At 64.8% G+C, this 20521-nt stretch overlaps 3 protein-coding genes across 15 annotated transcripts in view; 1 reads left to right on the plus strand and 2 right to left on the minus strand.

The window, feature by feature from the left end:
- The window catches only part of MYO18A (myosin XVIIIA), a 33057-nt gene extending 26516 nt beyond the window's left edge, over positions 1-6541 (minus strand). For 6 of the 13 annotated variants that reach the window (XM_082776432.1, XM_082776431.1, XM_082776430.1 and 3 more), the window contains exon 1: positions 629-739. Coding sequence is in view for 3 of the 13 variants with exons in the window: in XM_082776424.1 (XP_082632550.1) it covers positions 4669-5760; positions 6510-6515 (1098 nt within the window). In the remaining 10 variants the exon portion in view is untranslated. Of the gene's footprint in view, positions 1-628; positions 743-4668; positions 5761-6509 lie in introns of those variants that run through there. The other 7 variants (XM_082776425.1, XM_082776427.1, XM_082776422.1 and 4 more) reach the window with 5 other exon arrangements.
- The window catches only part of NUFIP2 (nuclear FMR1 interacting protein 2), a 34547-nt gene continuing 19658 nt past the window's right edge, over positions 5633-20521 (minus strand). The window contains exon 5 of the mRNA XM_082776439.1: positions 5633-5760. The gene's annotated coding sequence lies outside the window, so the exon portion shown is untranslated. The remainder of the gene's footprint in view (positions 5761-20521) is intronic.
- CRYBA1 (crystallin beta A1) lies at positions 14141-18913 on the plus strand. Its single transcript, XM_082776676.1, has 6 exons — positions 14141-14193; positions 14832-14896; positions 15797-15915; positions 17581-17722; positions 18367-18509; positions 18676-18913. The coding sequence occupies exons 1-6, from the start codon at positions 14163-14165 to the stop codon at positions 18821-18823; spliced, it is 648 nt and encodes a 215-aa protein (XP_082632802.1). The 5' UTR covers positions 14141-14162; the 3' UTR covers positions 18824-18913.

A 20521-nucleotide genomic window follows, 5' to 3' on the forward strand; every position in this document is an offset into this window, starting at 1 on the left:
GGAGCCTGTAGGAACCGCTCGGGGACGGGCACAGAACTCATTGTGCAAAAAAAGCCCCTTTGCTCATACGGCAGCACCGTGCCCAATTTTCCCCCCGTGCCGGACCAGCCCGCTGCAGTAAGCAGCTGCGGGGTGAGGGAAGGGATATTTTCTGCCCTGGGCACGCACTCGGCACGCAGGGGGGGCTATTCTGAGCCTGACCCCGTGCCAGCAGCCGGGCAGCCCAAGCAGGGACCCGGTGGGGTCTCTGAAACCCAGCGGGGCCGATCCTGCACTGCCCATTGGGGGGGTCCACAAAGCACCACCCCTGCCAACACAGGGCGCAGAGGAGCACCCAAACCACCCGTTTGGGGTCACAGCACCCTGCTCCCCCCATCCCCAGCACCTAGGCCCCCTCCCACCCACCGAGACACAAACCTGCCTGGGGGGTCTGGGCACAAACCTGCCCACGGAGCCCCCAAATCCTCTGCCCCCGGTGCCCTCCCCTCCATGGCGCATGGCACCAGCACCAGGGTCCCCTGCCACAAGCAGCCCTCGGCCACCACGGCGGCTCCCATCCCACCAAGGGGGTGGCCCCCACGCGTCCCCCTCGGGGTCCCCCCCAGCCGTGCCGGGGTCCCCACCTTACCGCGGGGCCGGCAGCGGGGTTCCCGGTGGGACGAGCAGGGCTCAGGGTGGTGGGAGAGGCGCGCGGCGGCGCGGGGACAGCTGGGCTGATAGGGCCACCCTAAAAATAGCCGAGGAATGCGAGGGCCCCGGCGGCGCGCGCAGCAGGCGGAGGGCGCACGGGGGGGAAGCTCGGGCAGCGGGGGCCTCTTCGCCGCCGGAGGAAGTGATGTGGGCCCGCGGCAGGCTGGCGCCACGGGGGGGGAAGCGTCCGGCCCCCCCCCTGTCCCACTGCCCGCCCCTGTGGAGCGGGATCCGTGTGCCGAGGAGTGGGGTCGGGTGCTCCCGCGCTCGCCGTGGCCCCAATGATGCTTGCTGGGGGGGAGCGGTGGAGAGCGTTGCTTTGCCAAGAGCGTGGCAGCCCCCCGAAATGCTACCGGGGGTGGAGAGCCCCGTGCACCATGGGGGGTGGCACAGGGGGGCTGTCCCCGTGCCGGTGGGACAGGGATGAGGGTTGGCACCGCAGTTATACCACGCCAGCCCGGCCGCCCCCAGCACGGCGTCACGGCCCCCGTATGGCCGCGTCCACTGCAAGGCTCCCTCCGAGCACCGAGGTCTCCCCGGAGGCACGGGACCGGCACCGAGGGCGAGTGAGGCCGGGGCCTCCCCACGCGGTGCGTGCCGGGAAGGGGCCGGCAGCAGGGAGCGGAGCTCACCGGCAGCACCACAGGAACTGCCCCAAACCTTGAGGGGACGCGTGGTGAGGGCAGCGAGCGCAGGGCACGGGCACGGCGGGGATCCCAGGTGTGCCCACCCTGGGGACACACACACACACACACACACGTCCCTGTCTGAGGACACGTCCCTTCTGGCCTCGCACGGCAGCCCCAAACCTTCAGCACTCGCCTCTCCTGGGGCACAGAGCGGGGACAGGTGACCGAAATGCCCTTGGCATTGCTGCTGTGACGTGGCAGAGGGTGCCGGCGGTGACACCGGCGTCCCCAGGGAGCACCAGCAGCAGGCACGGTGTAATAGCAAAGGGGTCATGGGCACGGCCGTGACTGCAGGAATCGCCCCGGCCAGAGGCATGTGGCTTCGCCTGGAAGTCAGCACCTGTGGGCTCCGAGGGGCACGGCCACCTCCCCGGCGAGCCCAGCGCACACAGACCCCTGTGATGAGACCAAAAGGGTCCCAAGCATCCCCCAGATCCCCGGCCACAGAGCTGGGAAGGGCCCGGTGCCCACGGGCTGCCTCCACGGGGACCCACAGCCCGGCTGTGCGCGGATGATGCACTGGCCCCACAGCCAAGCCCACTGGTCACCACAGCCCCTTGGGGGCCACCCTGCCAGCACTGTCCCCATGGCAGAAGAAAAGCCAAATGGAGAGCTTTCCACGGAGAACACACAAAAAAGGAGGAGGAATCACATTGGGGGCACTGCAAATCCCACAGCCCCAACCCCGCAGCCCCCAGCGCCTCCCCACCGCCCCGCTTTGGGGACCACACGCGTCCCACCACCACGTCCACCCATGTCCCAGCACCCTGGTGGGACACCGGGCGCAGCAAGGAGCTGGCAGCCAGCTGCACCACAGCACGTCGGCCGTGCGCCCCGGGTGCCAGCGGGCAAGCAAAGGCCAGCGCGGGGCAACCAGGGCACGCGGGGCGCGCCGGCACAGCCACCGGATGCCTGTGGTCTGGCTGAAGTACTGGAGAGGTCGGGCGCGTTTCTGGAATATTTCTGCCCTACCAGAGCCGGACGGCGCATGCCTGGGCCCTGCCCGAGGAATTTGGAGGGTAAATAAATAAATAGGAGCGTGGAGCCCAGCCAGATCGGCTGCCCAGCGCTGGGAGCGCGGCTGGGATGTGGTGGGGCTTTCCCCCGCTCCCCATCAAAGTGCTGTGCCACCAGCCAGACCCCATGAACCTCACAGAGTGGTTGGGGCTGCCCAGAGCACCCCAAGCATCGCACCCTCTGCCTCCTGGCTCCGGCACGTGTCCCCACCTCGGGGACAGGCGGAGGGACAGGGGCAGCTCGGTGGGGGCCCCTCCGTTAAACCCCGGCACCTTCCCCGCTCCAGCCGGGGAGGGGCTCCCAGAGCAACAGCCCAAAATATGCCTATAATTTCCTGTTTCAAAAAGGATCATTTTTATTTAAATTAGGACCAGAAGCATTCCAGGGAGCTTAGCTGGGCCTGGGGGAGAGCCGGGCCTCCCTGCGCGCGCCGGCACCTTGCACGGCCCCCGGCTGCACCCGCTGCCTGCCCCAGCTCCCCGGCACGGCCGCTGGCACCAGCTCCACCTGCAAAGCCACGGCCGTGTCCCCCCCGTGTCCCTGCTGAGGGTCAAGGGTCCCCAGCGAGGACACAGGACGAGCTCACGTGGAGAGGTGCCCCTGCCCCGAGCCGGAGAAAATGGACAGGGAGCACGGGGACGGCAGGGCTGGGGATGGCGGTGGGGAGCTGGCTGCAGCCCAGGCGCCCGCCCCGTTACGCTGCATATCCTGAAGATAAGCAGCGGTCTGTGGTCAGCGCACGGGACGGCTCCTTTCCAGGAACTGCTCCTGCCATGATTTATGATTTATGCTTTAACCCCCTGCAGGCACTGACCCTGCAGCGCCGGGCACGGCCTGGTCGCAGCACAAAGGGAAGGGCGCCGCTGTTACCGAGCACAGCGCGCCCACCGCAGAGCCCTGCCAGCCTCCCCTTGGCTTTCTGGTGGCTTTTTGGAAAAGTGAAACCCGGAGAGGCATGGGGGAGGCAGGGGGAGGGCGGGCAGAGAGCTCTCCTTGTGCTCTCCATGCACGGTGGGAGCAGATAGCTGCTGCCCGCGCGCGCTGGCCGTGCCAGCACCCGCCACGAGGCCATATGCTGCGGCATCTCCCCCGCAGCCCCGGCTGCTCCAAGGGCACTGGCATTTCCTCCTTCCCCTCCCCAGCCCCAGCACTGCGTTTTTGGTGCCACAAGCACCTCACCAGCCCCTACGTGCTTACATCAAACATGCACCTGCACCCACAGTGGCGTGCTGCAGCAAGAGTGACAGCCACAGGCAGGCAGCCGTGGCCCTCAGCCCCCAGCCCCAGTCCCTCGGGGCTGTCCTGGAGCCAGCAGTGCCCTGAGCAGCTCTCCAGAGCTGGCCACGCTGCAGGGCTCCAAGGAGGAGCTGCTGGAAAGCCAGCACCCAGATTTGGTGCAGGCTCCACCCTGCAGCACTGGCACCTGCTCGGGGAACTCAAGGAGCAGCCTCCCCGCACCACGGTCACCAGCAACACGGCGGGGACAGGCCCAGCTCTGCCCAGCTCTGCAGGGTCTCAGCATCCAGGGAAACAGCTGGAAACTGGCCGGGGTGATGGTTAGCCCGCGGCAGGGTCAGCAGAGCCAGCGGCACACGCGGAAGATGTGGGTCACGCAGCCATTAAGTTTCTATTTATACAGCACCAGCCACGCACATCGGGCTCTGCAAACTTTCCATCTCCCCATCGCGCTGCACGCCGCGCCGCCCCCACCGTGCCCACGGGGCCGCAGCCAGGAGGGGAATCTCGTCACTCCCCTCCTGCAAAGCTTCACAACTTTCCCCCCGAGCTCCCTTCCCTGCCAAACCTCGCTCCTCCCTGGGAGGAGAGGCAGGGGGAGGTGGGCGCGGGGGGCTTTGGGGCTGGTAGGCATCGTGCTGCGTCCCAGCGCTGGCACGGATGCTTTGCCTTCACTTATACCTGGGTCAACGCACAGGCTTTCCAAAGGAGAGCCTTTCCAGAGCCCTTCCAGCAGGAGAAAGGCCAAAACCAGCCTCACATTGAGCATTTTGGGGCCAAAACCCACCAGTATGAACTCACAAGCCAGCTGCAGACTCCTTCCTCAGCAGCGTCCTGCCTCCCGGAGCGCAGCAGGCATCGCCCCCGCATCCTCGCCACGGCCGCCCGCTCCTCCCTGAGCTTGCTGCAGCCGGGAGCAGCTGCAACGCCCGCTGCTTCCCACGCCCTGTGCCAACCCAAACACCCGCCGCGAGGACGGTGGCGGCCGGCAGAAACCCGGGGGCATCAGCCGGGTGGCAGGGACGCCGCTACTCACATCCCAGGTGGCGCGGCGCGTCCCCTCGCCGCCCCGCAGCCAGCAGCGGCTCAGCTCGCTCAGCTCCAGGATGGGCTGCACCTTCAGCTGCACCGTCTCCCCCGACTGCCGGATCATCTCCACGATCTCATCCCGGGATTTGCTCTCCACGTTTCGCCCGTTGATCTCCACCAGCCGATCGCCCGGCACCAGCCCCAGCGCCAAATCCTTGGTGCCGGCGCCGGGTTCGGCGAAGTGCACGACGCGCCGGTACACCTGCCCGTCGGGGGCACGGTCCAGCATGGTGGTGCGGCGCAGGGAGAAGCCAAAATCGCCGGTGTTGCGCCTCTGCAGCTCCAGCTGCCGCGGCACGGGGGGCTGCGGGGGCACCAGGGCGGGCAGCCGCAGGTCTGCGGGGAATCTCTTGCCCACCAGCTCCGGCACTCTGGCTCGAAAGGAGGCGGCAGGAGGGGTACGGGGGTGTCCCGGGGGCGTCCCGTGCTTGGCGAGCTGAGCCTCCAGCGCACGCACCTCCACCTGCGGGGAGGGGGCTGCCGAGTGCTCAGAGGGGGTGGAGGTCTCCGAGGCGCTCTCGTCCCGGCTCTTCTGCGAGAAGGAGAAGCGTTTGACGATCATCTGCGAGTTCTGCTTGGCCAGCGAGCCGAACTTGGCCGCCCGCTGCAGCACCGAGCCCTTGAAGTTGGCGTCGTCCACCTTCAGGTCGTCGCTGGAGCTGGCCGTGCTCAGGTGGCCCGAGTCCAAGATGACGCTGCCCCGGTTGCTGTCCGAGTCGATGTCGGTGAGGTGCAGGTCGGAGCCGCTGGCCACCTTGATGGGGATGGGGTTGGAGATCTCCAGGCGGGCCTTGGAGTCCCGCTTGGAGGCGCGGTTGAGGTTGAAGAAGCCCCTGCGCATGCTCATCTCCTCCAGGCTCTTGAGCTCGGCCGCCGACATCCGCTCCTTCTTCTCCTTCTTTTCCTTCTTCTCCTTCCGGGCCCCATCCTTCTCTTTGTCCTTCTTCATCAGGTTGAACATGGTGGAGGGGGGCTCGGGGCGCGCTCGCCCCCGCGGCAGGGTGCTGCTGGGGGCGCTGCTCACGGCACGGCCGCCTGCCTGCGGAACGACACACGGACATGGTCAGACCACGGCCAGCACCGACCCCGTGTCCCCAAAGGGTCACCTGCTGCCACCCCCAGCCCGGGCCACGTCTGGGACGCCCCAAAATGAGAGCAGAGCCCGGGCAAGACCCCCACAGACCCCTCAGGCAGTTTGGGAGCCGCACGGGCAGGCAGGGGAGAGAGGTTTCCCGAGGGCCCATGATGTTTGCAGCGGTTTCTGCTGGTGTGGATGTTTCCCCAGGCAATAAAGCCTGCGGCACCGCAGACACCTCGCCTGCTGGTTCAAAAGCCCCTTGTCGAAGGCACAGAGGCCTCTCTGGGGCTGGCCCCAGCTTCGGCCACCGCAAAGCCAGCAGGGCCGCAGGGAACAGCAGCGCAGTGTCCCCACCCAGGGGGGACAGCGGGGAGGGAGCCCCCCAAACACAGCCCTGGCCGAGTGCCCCCCTAACAAACAGGAACCTGTGAAATCGCATCCCTCCGAAAGGCTGATAACCGCCTAATTTTAGCCGGGACGACGCAGAACTCGTGACGCTGCGGCGACCTCCAGGAACAGTCGCTCTTTCATTAGGGCATCCCGCGCAGGGGGAGGGCCCCAGCCTGCAGCAAAGCCATGGCACGGCCAGCCCCAGGCCCCACCACACAGCCTGAACCCCCCCGGAGCCCCCCACACGGCCCCGGGGCACCCCCGGCCTCGGCCCCGGGGCGAGCGCTGCCTCCCCGCGCGGCCGCCAGCCACCCACCGACCTCCATTGTGCGCCTGGGCTGCGGATAAACAACTCAAAAATCAAACAGCTGGGTGGAAAAGCAGCGAGGGACGGACTGACAGCTATATATAAACAGAGCAGGAAGCCGCGCCGCGCAGGAACTGAACCTCGGCACAAAGGACAACAGGAAAAGTCCCCACGTTCCAAGCATCTGCGCTGGAGCAATCCGGTGGGGAAAGGTTTGTGGGACCCGTGGGGACAGGCACGTTCCCCACGCCAGCAGCATGGGCTCCGTGGGCACCCGGCATGCCCGTGTGCCCTGCCGTGCCATGCCGTGCCGTGCCGTGTCTGCAGAGCCATGCTTCATCTCCAGCGCAGCATCCCCACCTCCTGTGCCACCTCCCCGCAGGGCCACGTGCCCCCAGATGCACCCAGCAGGACACAGGGCCCTTTGTGCCCCGTGTCCGAGCTCTCCTCATGCTGGGGACAAGCGCAGTGCCACCGTGGCCTCGGTGCCAGCAATGGCAGCGAGGGAACCACCGGCTCGGCACCCCTCCTGCCGAGCCGATATGTGCCACCGGTGACCCCACCTGCTTGGGCATCCCCAGAGCAGCACGGTTTGGCCAGGGCAGTGCCAGGCACCCCCAGCTCACCATGGGGCACCGAAGGGGCCGGGGGCTGCCGGGACCCTCCCCGGGTACCGCGGGGAACCCCACGGGCAGAGCGGCCGGCGCAGCCCGCCAGGCAGGTGCTGCTGAGGGACGAGGCCCTTCAGAGCCCGTCGGCCAGCACCGCTCTTTGTCCTCGGCTGTTCCTCTCCCCCGCACACATGCTCCCTCCGGGCCTTTGTATGCTCGACAAAAAGGGGGAAGGAGCGTTACGAGCTGCATCACTAATGAGCCAGCAGCGCCAACCAGCCAGCAGCACCAGCCCGCAGCACCGCCACGCGCGCCCCACGCAAGGCCACTGTGCACAGGGGCAGGAGCTTTGGAAGCCACGAGGCCCCCCCAGCACGGCCAAGCGCAGACCCCCGGCCTCCCCCTGGCTCTTACGGGGTCGCTGCCTGTCCCCAAGGAAGCCCCGTGATCCCAAGGACGCCAACGGGATGCAGGCACTGGAAAAAGCCGGGCGCAGGCGGGTGCTGCGAGCAGGGGGTGGCCGCTGAGCGTTCCCCTGCTCCTGAATCACCCCGCGCACCCTCCCCAGCTCAGCCCGGGCTCGTTCCGGGATTATCCAGCTCCAGGCATGTTGGGGTGGCAGCGTGCATGAGCCAGCACACGGCGGGGAGAGGCGGCCGCGGGCGCCGGCTTCGCCCGCGTGTTGCACGCAAGGTGCTTGCTGCGACACGCGGGCTGTCAGGGCAGGGAGGACATCACCCACAAGGTCACAGCCGTAGGGGAACCGACCACAAAACCCCGCCCCGAGACCCCCAAAGGGCTCCCCCGCTGCGGTGCTGAGCCCCGTGACCCCGCAGCTTCCCGGCAGGGAGGAAGGCGTTCACTGAAACTCGGGGCCACTCCTTCCCTCCCCGCGACGCAATCTCGTCCGACGCGCTCCCGACACGGGGACCTGAAGCGCAAGTTTGCCGGCCCCTGCCCGCCCCACGGTGCCGGCGGTGGGACCTAGAGGCTGGAACCCACCCCCTCGGGACCCCCGTGCCCCGGCTGTGCCCCAGGTTTGGGGACAGTCCTGAGGACCAGGGAGCTGCTGGCAGCGATGTCCAGCTGTTCCCATGCAGCGGCTGACCTGTGCCACAGCTCCTCGCCTCCTCGCCGGACGCCGGCACAAGATTTCCGCAGAAGATTTAGGGGGTTTCCAAAGCTCTCCACTCTGCCTGCCCTTACGGACAACGCCAGGATACGTCAGGAGGAGAACAACTCCTTCCAGCGCCACCGGGCTCTGCCCAAAGCTGGATTTTGGGTCTTCCCGTGCAGGAACCCGGCAGCAGAGGACGTGGCTGGCTGGCAAACGCGTCGCCGTGCCGGCAGAGCTTCAACGCGTCACCCTGGGCTGTGGGGTGTGCGTGCCCGGCGCGCCCCAGCGCCCGCCTCGCCCCAAACCGGGGCAATAAAACAGCCTGAGCATTACAAAACACCGCTGCAGAGCAGTGACCCCGCCGGGCTCTGTGCTGGGAACGGCGGCGATTCAGCAACCGGCTGGTGGGGAAGGAGAAGTCCCCTGCTGCAGAACACCCCCTGCAAGGGGGCTTCACCCCACTGCCCACACGAGGGGTTGCCAGCAGACATCCAGCTGCCCCGCAGCACGTTTTGGGACCCCATTTTGCAGCGTGACCCCCAGCAGGGCCCAGCCCACAGCAAAGAGCTGAGCCACAGCTTGTCAGCGGGCAAAGTCCAGGGCCGGCGCAGGCGCTGCGGTGATGCTTGGCTCTGCCCAGGGCTCGGTGCAAGGGTGGGGGTCCCCCGTCTCCAAGGGACCCCCAAGGCGAGGGAATGGTGGCTGCTGCTCTCCTGGCGTGCTGTGGGCCCACGCTTTTCAGCATCTGCCCTAAGTTTAGCTCCAACGCTCGTTGACCAAGCGATTTGCATCTCAGAGGCCGGCTGGAAACCACACTATTTCTGGACACGCGTCCCAGCCCTCGCCGCTCTATATATTGCTCCCCGGGCAAATTAACGCATCGGCAGGCACCGCAGCACCCAGGGGCTTTGCCAGCCCCCCTCATTTGTTGTAAGACCACCCCCTCGGGCACCCCACAGCACCCCCAGCAAGGTGACCCGGGTGCCAGGGGACCACTGCTTAGCGGCGAGCCGGGCGAATGGCTTTGAGTGCAATTCCCTGGCAGCACGGGGGGGCCCAGACCTGCATTTTCTCCCTGCTGACACCCATGCGAGCAGGATCAGGCCGGCTGCCCCCCCCCCGAAAAAAAGGAAGACAGCATCTTCCCCCAGCACCCCTCACCCCCAAATGCCCCCCATGGGGGGCGCGCACAGCTCCCGGCACGGCACGGCTTGGCACGGGGAGGGGGGCACCCAAGGGCGCAGCGCACAGCAGGGAGAGGGAGGGGGGGGTCAGGAAAGAAGAAAGGGGAGGAGGATGCACAAACACGGGCACCGCAGGACAACAGCGCCCCGTGCGCGTGCACGCCGGCGGGGGGGTGCACGCGCACGCGCGCGCACGCACACCGGCGCGGCCCGGACCGGGGGGAGGGAAGGGAAAAAGGGATCCGGGGTGGGGGGGGGAGGGAGCGCGCTGCAGGAGCCGCAGCCCCGTCCCGGTGCCGGTGCCGGGCGCTCGCTCACTCACCCGGAGGCGCAGCGGGGCCCCGGCGCTGGAGGCAGCGGCGGCGGCGGCGGCGGCGGGGCCGGGCCCCGGTGGCGGCGGCGGCGGCGGCGGCGGCGCGGGGCGGGGCGGGGAGGGGCTGGGGGGGGCGGCTCCGTACCGGGGCGGGCACTGCCGGCTCTGCGCGCGCCGCCCGCAACACCGGGGCGCGGCCCCGGGACGGGACGGGATGGGATGGAGAGGGGTGGCTGGGGGGGCGAGGTGCTGCAACCCCCCCCCGGGAGGGTGCGAGGGATGCGGGGCTCGCCCCGGTGCGCGCGCGCACGCGGCGCCGGGGTGCGCAGCCCCGGTGCGCGTGCACCCGGTGCACGCCGGCACGCACACGCGGTGCGCGCACACAGCCGGTGCACGCACGCACGGAGGTGGCACGCGCCCCTGGTGCACAGACAGCGCGCACGCACGCATCGGTGCAGGCACACCCCCAGTGCGCGCACACAGCCTGGTGCACACCCCCAGTGCACACACACACCCCCAATGCACACACACAGCCTCGTGCACACACACACCCCCAGTGCACACACACACCCCCAATGCACACACACAGCCTCGTGCACACACACACCCCGTGCACACACCCCCAGTGCACACACACAGCCTGGCGCACACCCCCAGTGCACACACACACCCCCAGTGCACACACACACACACCCTGGTGCAGGCGCACCCCCAGTGCACACACCCCCAGTGCACACACGCACCCTGGTGCTTGCACACCCCCCCCCGGTGCACACACACAAATTGCACACACCCCCAATGCACACACACACACACATCCTGGTGCAGGCACACCCCCAGTGCACACACACACCCACCCCAGTGCACTTACAGCCCAGTGCACCCAGCAACGCACCCACCTGGCCACAAGCTGGGTTGCACACTCCCCCCCCCGAACACCCCCAGCACACACGCACACTCTTGCACAGCCTGGCGCACGCTGCTGGTGCACGCAGAGCACGCTCACACCCCCTGGAAGTGCAGCACAACGCGATCCTATGGCACAGCCCTGCAGCCCCCCAGCGCACGCAGTCCCCACCCCGTGGCACATCGCACCCCGCGATGGAAAGCACCCTGGTGCTGTAAGGAATTCGGGCAGCTTCTGGGGACAGCATGCACGGTGCCTCCAGCTGGCAAAGGTGCTGCTTTGGGGGTGTGGGAGCAATGAGGTGTGCGTGCTCCTGGGGTCCCCCTTTTTCAGAAGGATTTAACCAAGGGCAGTCCACCCGGCAAGGGGAGGGTTTCAGGCTGACCATCCCTGTATCCACCGGTGTGGGCTGAGCTGGAGAATCCAAAGCAGGAGGTGGAGGAGCTGCCTGCAGAACCATTTCATAGCTGGTGCTTCTCCCCATGGCACCTGTCCCCAGGAGGGCTGGGTGCAGGAAGCTGATGGCTCCGGAGGATGCCCGCTGCCTCGGACAGGAGGCAGCACGTGGTCAGCAACCAGCACCAAGCACCGCAGTGCCTTTGTTATGCCCCTTCCACTCGTGTCCAGCTCTGGGCAGTGTGTCTGTAAGGTTAGGCACAGCCCAGAAATGCTGCAAACCCCCGTTGGGGCACCCTGGCATGCACAGTAAGGGCTGGCAGTCTGGGGAAGCTGGAGAGAGCTTAGGGAACGGGGACCCTATAGTCAGGCAGCCACAAGCTTGTCCCAAAATCACTATTCAGTGTTCATCTCTGCCCCAAAGCCCTGCACGGACAGAGGGACCCACGGCACTGGGATCTGCCCCCGGTTCTTCCCCGCTGTCTCCCTCAGCTCCCAGCCCCGGATCCCAGCGGCAGATGAGGCCCAGCCCTTGCAGCGATGGAGGACGGCAGCCGTGAGCGCAGCTGCCTGCTGCTTTTGTGGTGCTCTCCTTTTGTCCTGGGCACGTGGCGCTGAGCGCAGGGAGCCGCGGCCAGCTGGAGAGCGGCAAGGGGGACGGGCGAGACGGAGGGTCGGTGGCTGAGGTGGCTTGTCCTGCTGCAAGGGGACGTGTCATGCTACTGTACCTCGGTGCCCTGCTTCCCAGCACAGCCCGGCCGACAGTTAGAGCCTGCGGCAGCTCCTGCTCCCTTATCGCAATGGGCAGGCAGCAGCGGGGCTGACGTCGGTTGGAGCTGACGTTGGTTGGGGCCGCCGAGCCTCAGGGCAGCACCGAGGGGCTCACAGAGCCTTGTGTGCACCTCCCCAATGAACACCTCCGTGCACATGGCAAAACGCCCAGCACACGTCTGCGGGAGCCTGTCTGACCCCACCAACCCTGCCCTGAGCAGCCCTCCCTCGGCACGGAGCTGTGCGGGGCTTTACCCAGCAAATCCCACACCCTACAAACTCCCCGTGCTGCGCACAGCTTTACAGGGGGCAACAGGTGCTGGCAGCATTTTGGAGTGCCCACGGCAGGCTCAGACGTCTGGCCACGGCAGCGAGGGCCCCGAGTTGGGCTGGGAGGGGAGGCAGCCGCTTCGCAGCGCCACGGGGTTTGCTAAATAGGTCACTGCTTTTTTATAGTCTCCGGGATCTAGAAAAACCAGTTGTTCCTGACAGCCCGCGGACCGACAGCGCTGTGGCAGCAGCGGTGGCTCCCCAGGCCCTCGCTCCCGTCCTCCCATGTCCTCGGCGGGGGGATCTGCCCCCAGGAGGGGCTCGGTGTGAGCTGCAGGGGGGACCTGCAGCACCCCGGGTGCCACGCTGTGGCCATGCCCGACACGAGGTGGTGCATAAAGGGGGTTTCTTCCCCACCCTGTTTGTGGCCGGTGCTGGCTGCCAGCTCGGGGCTTTGCCCAAGGACCATTTGTGGTGTTTTCTGTTGACAGACCGGCTGTGTGTGGGTGTAGGGGTGAGCGGTGCCGTACACCCCCTGCACACTGCTGCACGCCCGCATGCGCCAGCTGCAGCGCTGCCTGGCCGGGCTGAGCTCTCCCTCTAGCGGCACCACGCTCCTGGCAAAGCCTCCATGCCCGCAGGGCATACCCAGGGGGCTGGGGGGGGCGTTGGGGATGTGCTTCAGCCCATGTCCCCCTCTGGCAGGGTCCCCAAAAGGCATGCTGGATGATGTGTGTGCTGAGAGGGGTTCACGTGCTGCTGGGGAGGGTGCCCCGATTCACCTGGGGACACTTTGTGAGCTGTGTTTCAATGGCTGGGCAGAGGGCAGCTGCCCCCCACCCTGAATTTACTGGGATGTGACAACAAAATCAGCCATTGTGTCAGTGTCAGACCTCAGCAGCACTCTGCTTCCCCCCATTTCACCATCCCGACCCCCTTAATTCAGGGTGCCCCCATCCCCACCCCCAAGGACGACCCCAAAGCAGGGCTGCCCCGTCTCCCCGCACACCCCACCCCGGCCATGCTGCCCTGCCGGGGTCCCCGCAGGCCACGCGCCAGGCCGGGCTGTGGGCCGCGCTGACGGGGCGCTTTGTTTTGTGCTGCGAGGACAAAAGGGGCAGTCAGACGCGGGCGGGCGGCGCTTTGTGCCGGCAGCCATGCGCTGAGGCAGCAGCCCGCGCCGCCACGCTCGCCTCCTGACCCCCGGCGGCTCGGCCTACGCCCGCCATGGCACCCACAGCCCGTGCCCACCGTGGCACCCCACAGGCTGTATCCCCCATGGCACCCTCACCCTGCGCCACCCGCCCCGCCATGGCCCTGAGGGAGCCCTGCGGGGAAGGGGGAGCAGGACCTGGTTGCCATGGTTACTGTGAGGCTTAAGGCCTAGGTGCGCCAGGTTGCCATGGTTACCGCGAGGCCTATAGTGCTGCCCAGGCCTATGGCAGCCCTGCCGCCCCCACGGGCTCTGCACCAAGGCCATGGCGGTGCTGTGTGAGCTCAGGGAGCCAGCACCGTACCAAGGGCCTGGTGTGGCTCTGGGGACATGTGGGCAAGGGGTCCTGCAGCTCCCACTATGTTGGAAGGAGCAGCCTCATGGCCCCCTTGCTGCCATGGGGCTGTGGCTGCCCCACAGCCCCCGTGCCACCCCACAGCCCCTGTGACACCCCACAGCACATGGGGTGGAGGCAGGGACCCTCTATGGCCGGCGGAGCGAGGCTCACCCAGATGGTGCCACGCTGTCTCCCCCCGTGCTCACCTGCACCCAGGCCAGGCCAGCCCCGTGACGGCACAGTGCATTGCCCCTGGAAAATGCCAGAAGAGCCAAAATGTTGAGTCATTCACGCCCAAGATTATCTGTGCAAACAGCCGCCTCGATTATTTTTGTTATGATCAAATTTTTTTTTTTTTCCTTTATTATTTTTTTTTTTTTTCCCCAAGAATGTGGCCGGGCCCATGGGGATGAGCTGCTGAAATCTCTGGGGATCAGCAGAACAATGCCAGCCAGAGCATTGTGCTGACGGCTCCGCAAATGCTGGCAGCGGCTCCTGGCCAGCAGCTCCCTATAAAAGCCGGGCCGCTGAAGTAGGCAGACATGACATGGGCGAAGCAGCAGTACCGCCTGAGCTAGGTGAGTCCTGGGGCCGGCCCCGCTCCACCCCAGCCCCTCTCGCCCCGCTGCCGCCGTGTGGATGCTCCTCTCTGGTGGCAGGAGAGGAGCCAGAGGTACCTGGAGGGCCCACACGTCCCCGCTGGCAGCTCGGGCATAGCGGGTGGCAGAGAGCCCCCCATGATGTGGGATATCTCCGTGCCCAGCACCTGCCTGGTGGGGCACAGCATCCCTGTTGGCACCTCAGCCTGTCCCGATGTGAGGAAGGAGTGCCCAAGGGAGGCATCACCAGGGTAGGGATGGTAGCAGAGGGTCCCTTGGACCTCTCCAGTAACAGGGCAGAGTGTGCTCCCCAAACTGTCTCGGGGTTTCCTCGCCATGGCTGGGGGAAGAAGAAGTGGACCAAGCGCTGCATCCCGGTGTGAAATGGGTGCACGGGCTCCGTGCCATGGCTGGGAGGAGGGAAGGGGCCCCGTGGTGGTGGTGGGAAGGCTGCGGTCAGGACGGGGCACCCCATTTTGTCTGTGTCTCCTGAGCCACCTCTGTGCCCCCCACACCATTCTGCAGCTGGCGAGGATCTCACGGAGAGACCCGTGAGCGGGCAGGGGGATGCCGTGGCAGTGCTCTGCAACACCGATTGCTTTTCCTTCCTTCCCCAGATACCTTTCCAGCAGCAAAGATGGCTCAGACAAACCCTCTGCCTGTCCCCATGGGCCCCTGGAAGGTACGTCCTTGCACCCGCTGCCTCTCAGGTGTGGAGGTGGGAGACAGGGAGGGGGCAAAGCCGGTCCTCCCCAGCCAGAAAAGCTGCACCGCAGGGAGTGAGGCCGGGGGAGCCAAGAAAACAAGGCACAGGAGCATGCCTCCTGCCTGCTCAAACACCTCTGGGGAGTTCATAAGCCTCTTTGCAGCACCCTGGCCTGGCTGTGCCCTGCTGTGACAAATTGTGCCGTGCCAGGCAGCTACTGCAGCCCCCAAAGCCACACGCTCTTATTGCCCTCCCCTGTGGGTGAAGGCACGCTGGCAGGGTGGGCATGGGACTGCAGGGCACAAGGGCTGCAAAAGGGGCATTGGGCATGGTAGGGCAAGGTGGAGAGCAGCCCTGAGGGCACCAGGGATGGTGACAGCACTGGGGACAAAGCCAGTTCACAGAGGGAACCGAGAGGGAAAGGAGAAGCACGTGTGCAAGCAGGGCAAAATCCTGCCAAAGCATGGAGAGGACAGCGTCAGCCACAGCCCCCGGGGAGTTCCCCCTCACCCTTTTCCCGTTAATCCTCTTTGCCCTCGAGTGTTCAGAGCAGAGGCTGGGAGAAATGCCAGCCACAGCTCTGCCACCCTCCCGTCCCAGAATGGTTCCAGACGGTGCTGCTGCCCCAGGGACTGATCTCTGCAGGGGTCAGCAGGAGAGCGGAGCAGGGTCTGGCATGTGGCTCCCTCAGCACCAGGCAGGGCGCTGCGGGGCCAGCAGCACCGGGATGCATGAAGGCATGTGGTGCTGCATCGAAACCCAAAGGATGCCAGCTGGATCTTCCCCAGATGGAGCATGACCCTCTGGAAAAGGTGCTGGTTCTTTTGGGGCCACTGCTGGGCAGTTCACAACTTGGCAGCTCGTTCTCTGTTCCAGATCACCGTATACGACCAAGAAGGTTTCCAGGGCAAGAGGATGGAGTTCACCTCAGCCTGTCCAAACATCATGGAGTGTGGTTTCGACAACATCCGCTCCCTAAAGGTGGAGTGTGGCGCGTGAGTACCCGGCTGCCCGTGGCGTGGGTGCTTTCCCAGGTGGGGGGCTGGCAGGGCAAGGGGTGCCTGAGCACGTGCAGGGCTGGAAAATCTCACCCCACTGAGCTGGAGACAAGCACTGCAGCCGGGGGAAGCCAGGTACTGGGATCCCACCCTGCCAGGGCAGAGCAATGAGCTCTGGGCAGCACCAGCACGGACACAGGGCCAGGGGAGAGCAGCAACACCTTTGGCATCATCTAAAACTGCCTCCCACGGTCTGGGAGCAGTCATGCTGCTGTTCCCCAGTGCCCAGCATGGATGATGCCCGAGGATGCAGCAAAGGTCAGTGCTCAGTGAGGGGCTCTTGGCTCACGAGCTCAGCCTGGCCCCCGTGCACCCGTGTAACCCCATGAAGCACCATGACTAAGAACCCCATTTCTCAGCCCAGGGCCCAGCCCTGCTCCTCAGGGCCATAGCAGAGCCTTCCTGCAGCCTGCGCTGAGCTGCCCCGGTCACTGTTAGGGTATGGAGCAGAGCCAGGCTTCTCCCTGCGCGCAGGAACCTTCCTGTAACAGGCGAGACAGCTCTCGAGCTGCTCCGAGACGCTGTGCGTAAGGAGCAGTCCCCATGGCAAACATCCCGCTGGGGCTGGGGAAGCAGACAAGATAGATTTGCACTGCTATATTTAGGATTTGTAATGCTAATGGGATTACCGCAGCATGCGTGCTCGCGCCGTAATCAGCTCACTGCTCCACTTGACGTGTTCCCAGCCAGGCTGTTCACCTTGCTTCCTCGGAGGCTGACTGCAGGGCATGGGACCAGGGCTGAGTTTTGGTCAGTGGCAAGAAACCCTCAAAACCCCCACTCGGCGTGCCCCTCAGCATCCCCTCTACCCCATAAGCAGGCCTGCAGGATGCACAGCGCTGTGCCTCCCTCCTTCCAGTCCCCAGCCCAGTCTCTGCCTCCCTGCTTCCCTCAGCTGTGGATGTCCCATCCCCAGTCCCCATACAGGGACGTGCCCAGGAGGGGTCTGCACCCTGTGGGGTGCCCGGAGTGGGGGCAGGTGCTGGGCAGGCTCTTATGTGGGTGTGCAAACTGCATCCTGTGGGGTGGAGGCATCCCTCTCACCTCCTTGTTGTTTTCAGTGTAGGGGGACCCAAAAAGGGAACAGGCGACAGCTCCCAGGCCTGCCCAGAGCCAGGTTGGTTCTGCCTGGTTTGGGCATGAGGAATTCAGGTCTTTCCAGCTGTGCCAGGCTGTAATTAGGAAGTAAGGCAGAAATGAGGTGTTTGGGAGAGGACAGCCTGCTGGAGACGTCCTTTGGCACCCTAACGTGATGCCAGCCCATGCAGACAGCCACAGAGCTCTGCTGGGGAAGCGAATCCCCACCGAGGTTTGCAGGCTGGGCCCCTTGAGGGTGGGATCCCACCTCCTGCAGCAGCCAGGGGATGCTGGTGATGCCATGCTGAACGCCTCTCTGGCACTAGCCAGGCTGTTACACCCTCTCCGGGTGCTCTGCCCACATCCAGCACCGTTTCCTCTCCTCCCAAGCACCCGGGCTTGCGGGCAGAGGCCTAGACCTCAACCTCCTCCTTGCACCTACATCCACGTCCCGGTGCCAGCCCCGAGCAGGATGCCCAGAGCTGCTTGCAGGAAGCCCTGGCAGCCCTTGCTCTGTTTTTGCAGCTGGGTCGGTTACGAGCACACCGGCTTCTGCGGGCAGCAGTTCATCCTGGAGAGGGGAGAGTACCCGCGCTGGGACGCCTGGAGCGGCAGCAACGCCTACCACATCGAGCGCCTGATGTCCTTCCGCCCCGTCTGCTCTGCCGTGAGTGCCCCCGCTCCTGGGCTGCCTGCAGCCTCCTGTCCCAGCAGCAGCAGAGGCACAGGCAGGGCAGGAATTGCCCCGGGCAGGGCAGGAGCTGCCCCCAGGTGTCTGGGCTGCAGCAACCTCTGTTGCCCCAGCACGGAGCCAGGCAGGGGGCTGGAGGCAGCAGCGGGCTGCACAGCAGCTCCCAGCTCGCACGTCTCTGAGCCCAGGCAGAGCGAAGGCTCCCAGGCAGTACCCCCAGACCAAGAGACTGAGGTTAGGAAGGGCAAAACTGCTGTGCCAGGGGCTTTGCAGGCAGCAGAGGCTCTTAGAGTGGGCTCAACTCCTCCCCTAGTGCCCAGAAGGATTTGCTGTAGCTTTTCTGTTTTCTAAAGCTTTAAAGGGAATTTCTGGGCCGGCTGTACATGAGCACAGCTGTTATTGATGCCTCCCAGGACAAGCCCTGCCCCTGCCCCAGCACCTTCACACCAGCCCTGGGGGCTCTGAACATCCCCATCCCTTGAGCTGCGCACACAGCCCCCAGGAAACCCTCCGAACTGTGCTGTATGGGGGGGGGGGGGGGCAGCCTTTGTGCCGCTGCCCCAAATTGCGTCTGGGGAGGGCGCACTGCCTCCCCCTCACCCGCTGCTCTTCCATCCCAGAACCACAAGGAATCCAAGATCACCGTCTTCGAGAAAGACAACTTCATCGGCCGCCAGTGGGAGATCAGTGACGACTACCCCTCGCTGCAGGCCATGGGCTGGGCCAACAACGAAGTGGGCTCCATGAAGATCCCCTGCGGCGCGTAAGTGACAGGCAAAGGGCCACCAAGCACCAGCGTGCCTGGGCTTAGCAGCAGGGACAAACCACGGCCACCGCTCTGCTGCCACAGCCTGAGGGGGGACGCCCCGTAACTCCCTTGCTTACCTCTCGTTCCCCTTACGGCCGCCTGACGCCTCCGTTTCTTCCAGCTGGGTTTGCTACCAGTATCCCGGGTACCGCGGCTACCAGTACGTCCTGGAGGCCGACCACCACGGGGGAGACTACAAGCACTGGAGAGAGTGGGGCTCACACGCCCAGACCTCCCAGATCCAGTCCATCAGGCGCATCCAGCAGTAGCTGCCCGACGCCCGGCACCCCAACTCTCGAGCACATCTTTGCAAGGTTTCTAAAGCTCACCGGCTCCCTTTTGGTGCTAATACTCCCCCCTCCTGAAATAACGCCCCCTTCTTGTACTGCAACTGCTTTATGGAACAACACTCCTAAACGGTACCAGCTGCCACAACTGCCAATAAATGTGACTGAAAGAAAAAGATCAAACCAGCTTGGTGGGTGTTTGCTGTTGTGCGCTTGGAATCGAAGTCGCGCGTCCCCATCCCGGCCCCTGCAGGGTTCCCTTCCTCCTCCCAGCCCTCCCCATCCCCCTGAAGGTATGGGACACCTCGCCCCATTCCCCTGCGAGGCCGAGCAGTGCCCAGCACTCACATACACACAACCACGACCACGCGTGTGCTCCGTGGTCAGCATCACCCGGCCAGCAGCCACGCAGCATCCCCAGGGCCAGGGGGATGCTCCTTAAGAACGCAAAAAAAAAAGTCACACCGACACCCACAAACTTTAAAATTTTTATTCAACAATTTACATCACTTATTGTCTGTCTTAACGTATTCGATCTACACAAATTTCTTTTTTTTTTTTTTTCCTGATAAAATAATAAAATTTGGATAAATTTTGAAGACCTGTTGGTGCAGAATAAACAAAATTCAGGTAACTTTTTTTTTTTTTTTAAACATTTAGTGTGAAGTATGACATCATTGGTAAAGATACATCATGCCATTACAGCTCATGGACATTACCTATCCTTACAGTCCGTGACATCACCCATACCAGCGCAGCGGGCTGCGCCGGACACAGCTACAGCAGGTATTACACTAACTCTTCTAGCCACCCTCTCACGATCGGGAAAACGCCTACTTTTCCAGCTGGGCACACAGAGTGCGTTAACCTATTCCAAAAATACCAGGAAGGGGAGAAGAAAACAAAACCGACCTTTCCTGCTTCGTCTGGTTGCACACGACAACATCGACGACAAAGAGGGGCTGCCCCTCTCCGCAGGTCAGAGGTAATTCAGCTCCTGAGCAGGTAGAGCACAACCCCTCGCGGCGATTTTAATACACACCAGGGAACTGAAGGAAATGAGAACTATCGGCAGGGCAGGAGGAGAGGGCTCCTGCCCGGGAGAGCCGTGCCCTGCTCCTGCGGGTCTGCCTGGAGAGAGCTCTCCAGCCCAGCACGGAGTCGAAGCGAGCGGTGGTGTTTCGCACCGCTATTAACACTGAAGTATTCGGGGAGGGGGAGAGAGGGGCATCCGTCCCCCGAGTAAACAAGTCGAGGACCTCCAGAGGCTTGCGAGCCACTGAAGGTGTGTAAGTACACGTGTGATGGTAGATAGAAAAGCAGCCCTGTTCTGTATGAAAAAAAAAGCTGTCAAGTTAGTACAAATTTCTGCCATGGTGAAGGGAACACGGGGAGAAAGCTGTCGGGGTCCTTCTCCCGTCACAAAATCCAGACGCCTCTGCACAAAGGCTCTGGGCTATGCAACAAGTTTTCAAAGGGGGCACCTGCAACCCAACGCACATAACTCAGGAAAACAAAGCCAAAATAAAGCTCTCACCCCGCAGGCCGGGAGGGAGCCCCTGCTCCGCTCCGGCGGCCACAAACCGCACGCACCCCGCGCACACACACCCGCAGCGGGACAGCGAGGAAGCCTGTCCCTCTCGCTCACAGTGGGAATACAAAACGGTAGGGTTTCTCTTC

This window comes from Aythya marila (assembly GCF_965140915.1).
Source record: "Aythya marila genome assembly, chromosome: 20".
Taxonomy (NCBI): Eukaryota; Metazoa; Chordata; class Aves; order Anseriformes; family Anatidae; genus Aythya; species Aythya marila.

Excerpts from the sequence above, each read along its gene's own strand:
- CRYBA1 (XM_082776676.1), top strand. The coding sequence starts at position 14,163 with ATGGGCGAAGCAGCAGTACCGCCTGAGCTAG. Across the intron at positions 14,194-14,831 it reads AGCAGTACCGCCTGAGCTAG|ATACCTTTCCAGCAGCAAAG; the intron begins GTGAGTCCTGGG and ends TTCCTTCCCCAG. Across the intron at positions 15,916-17,580 it reads CTAAAGGTGGAGTGTGGCGC|CTGGGTCGGTTACGAGCACA; the intron begins GTGAGTACCCGG and ends CTGTTTTTGCAG.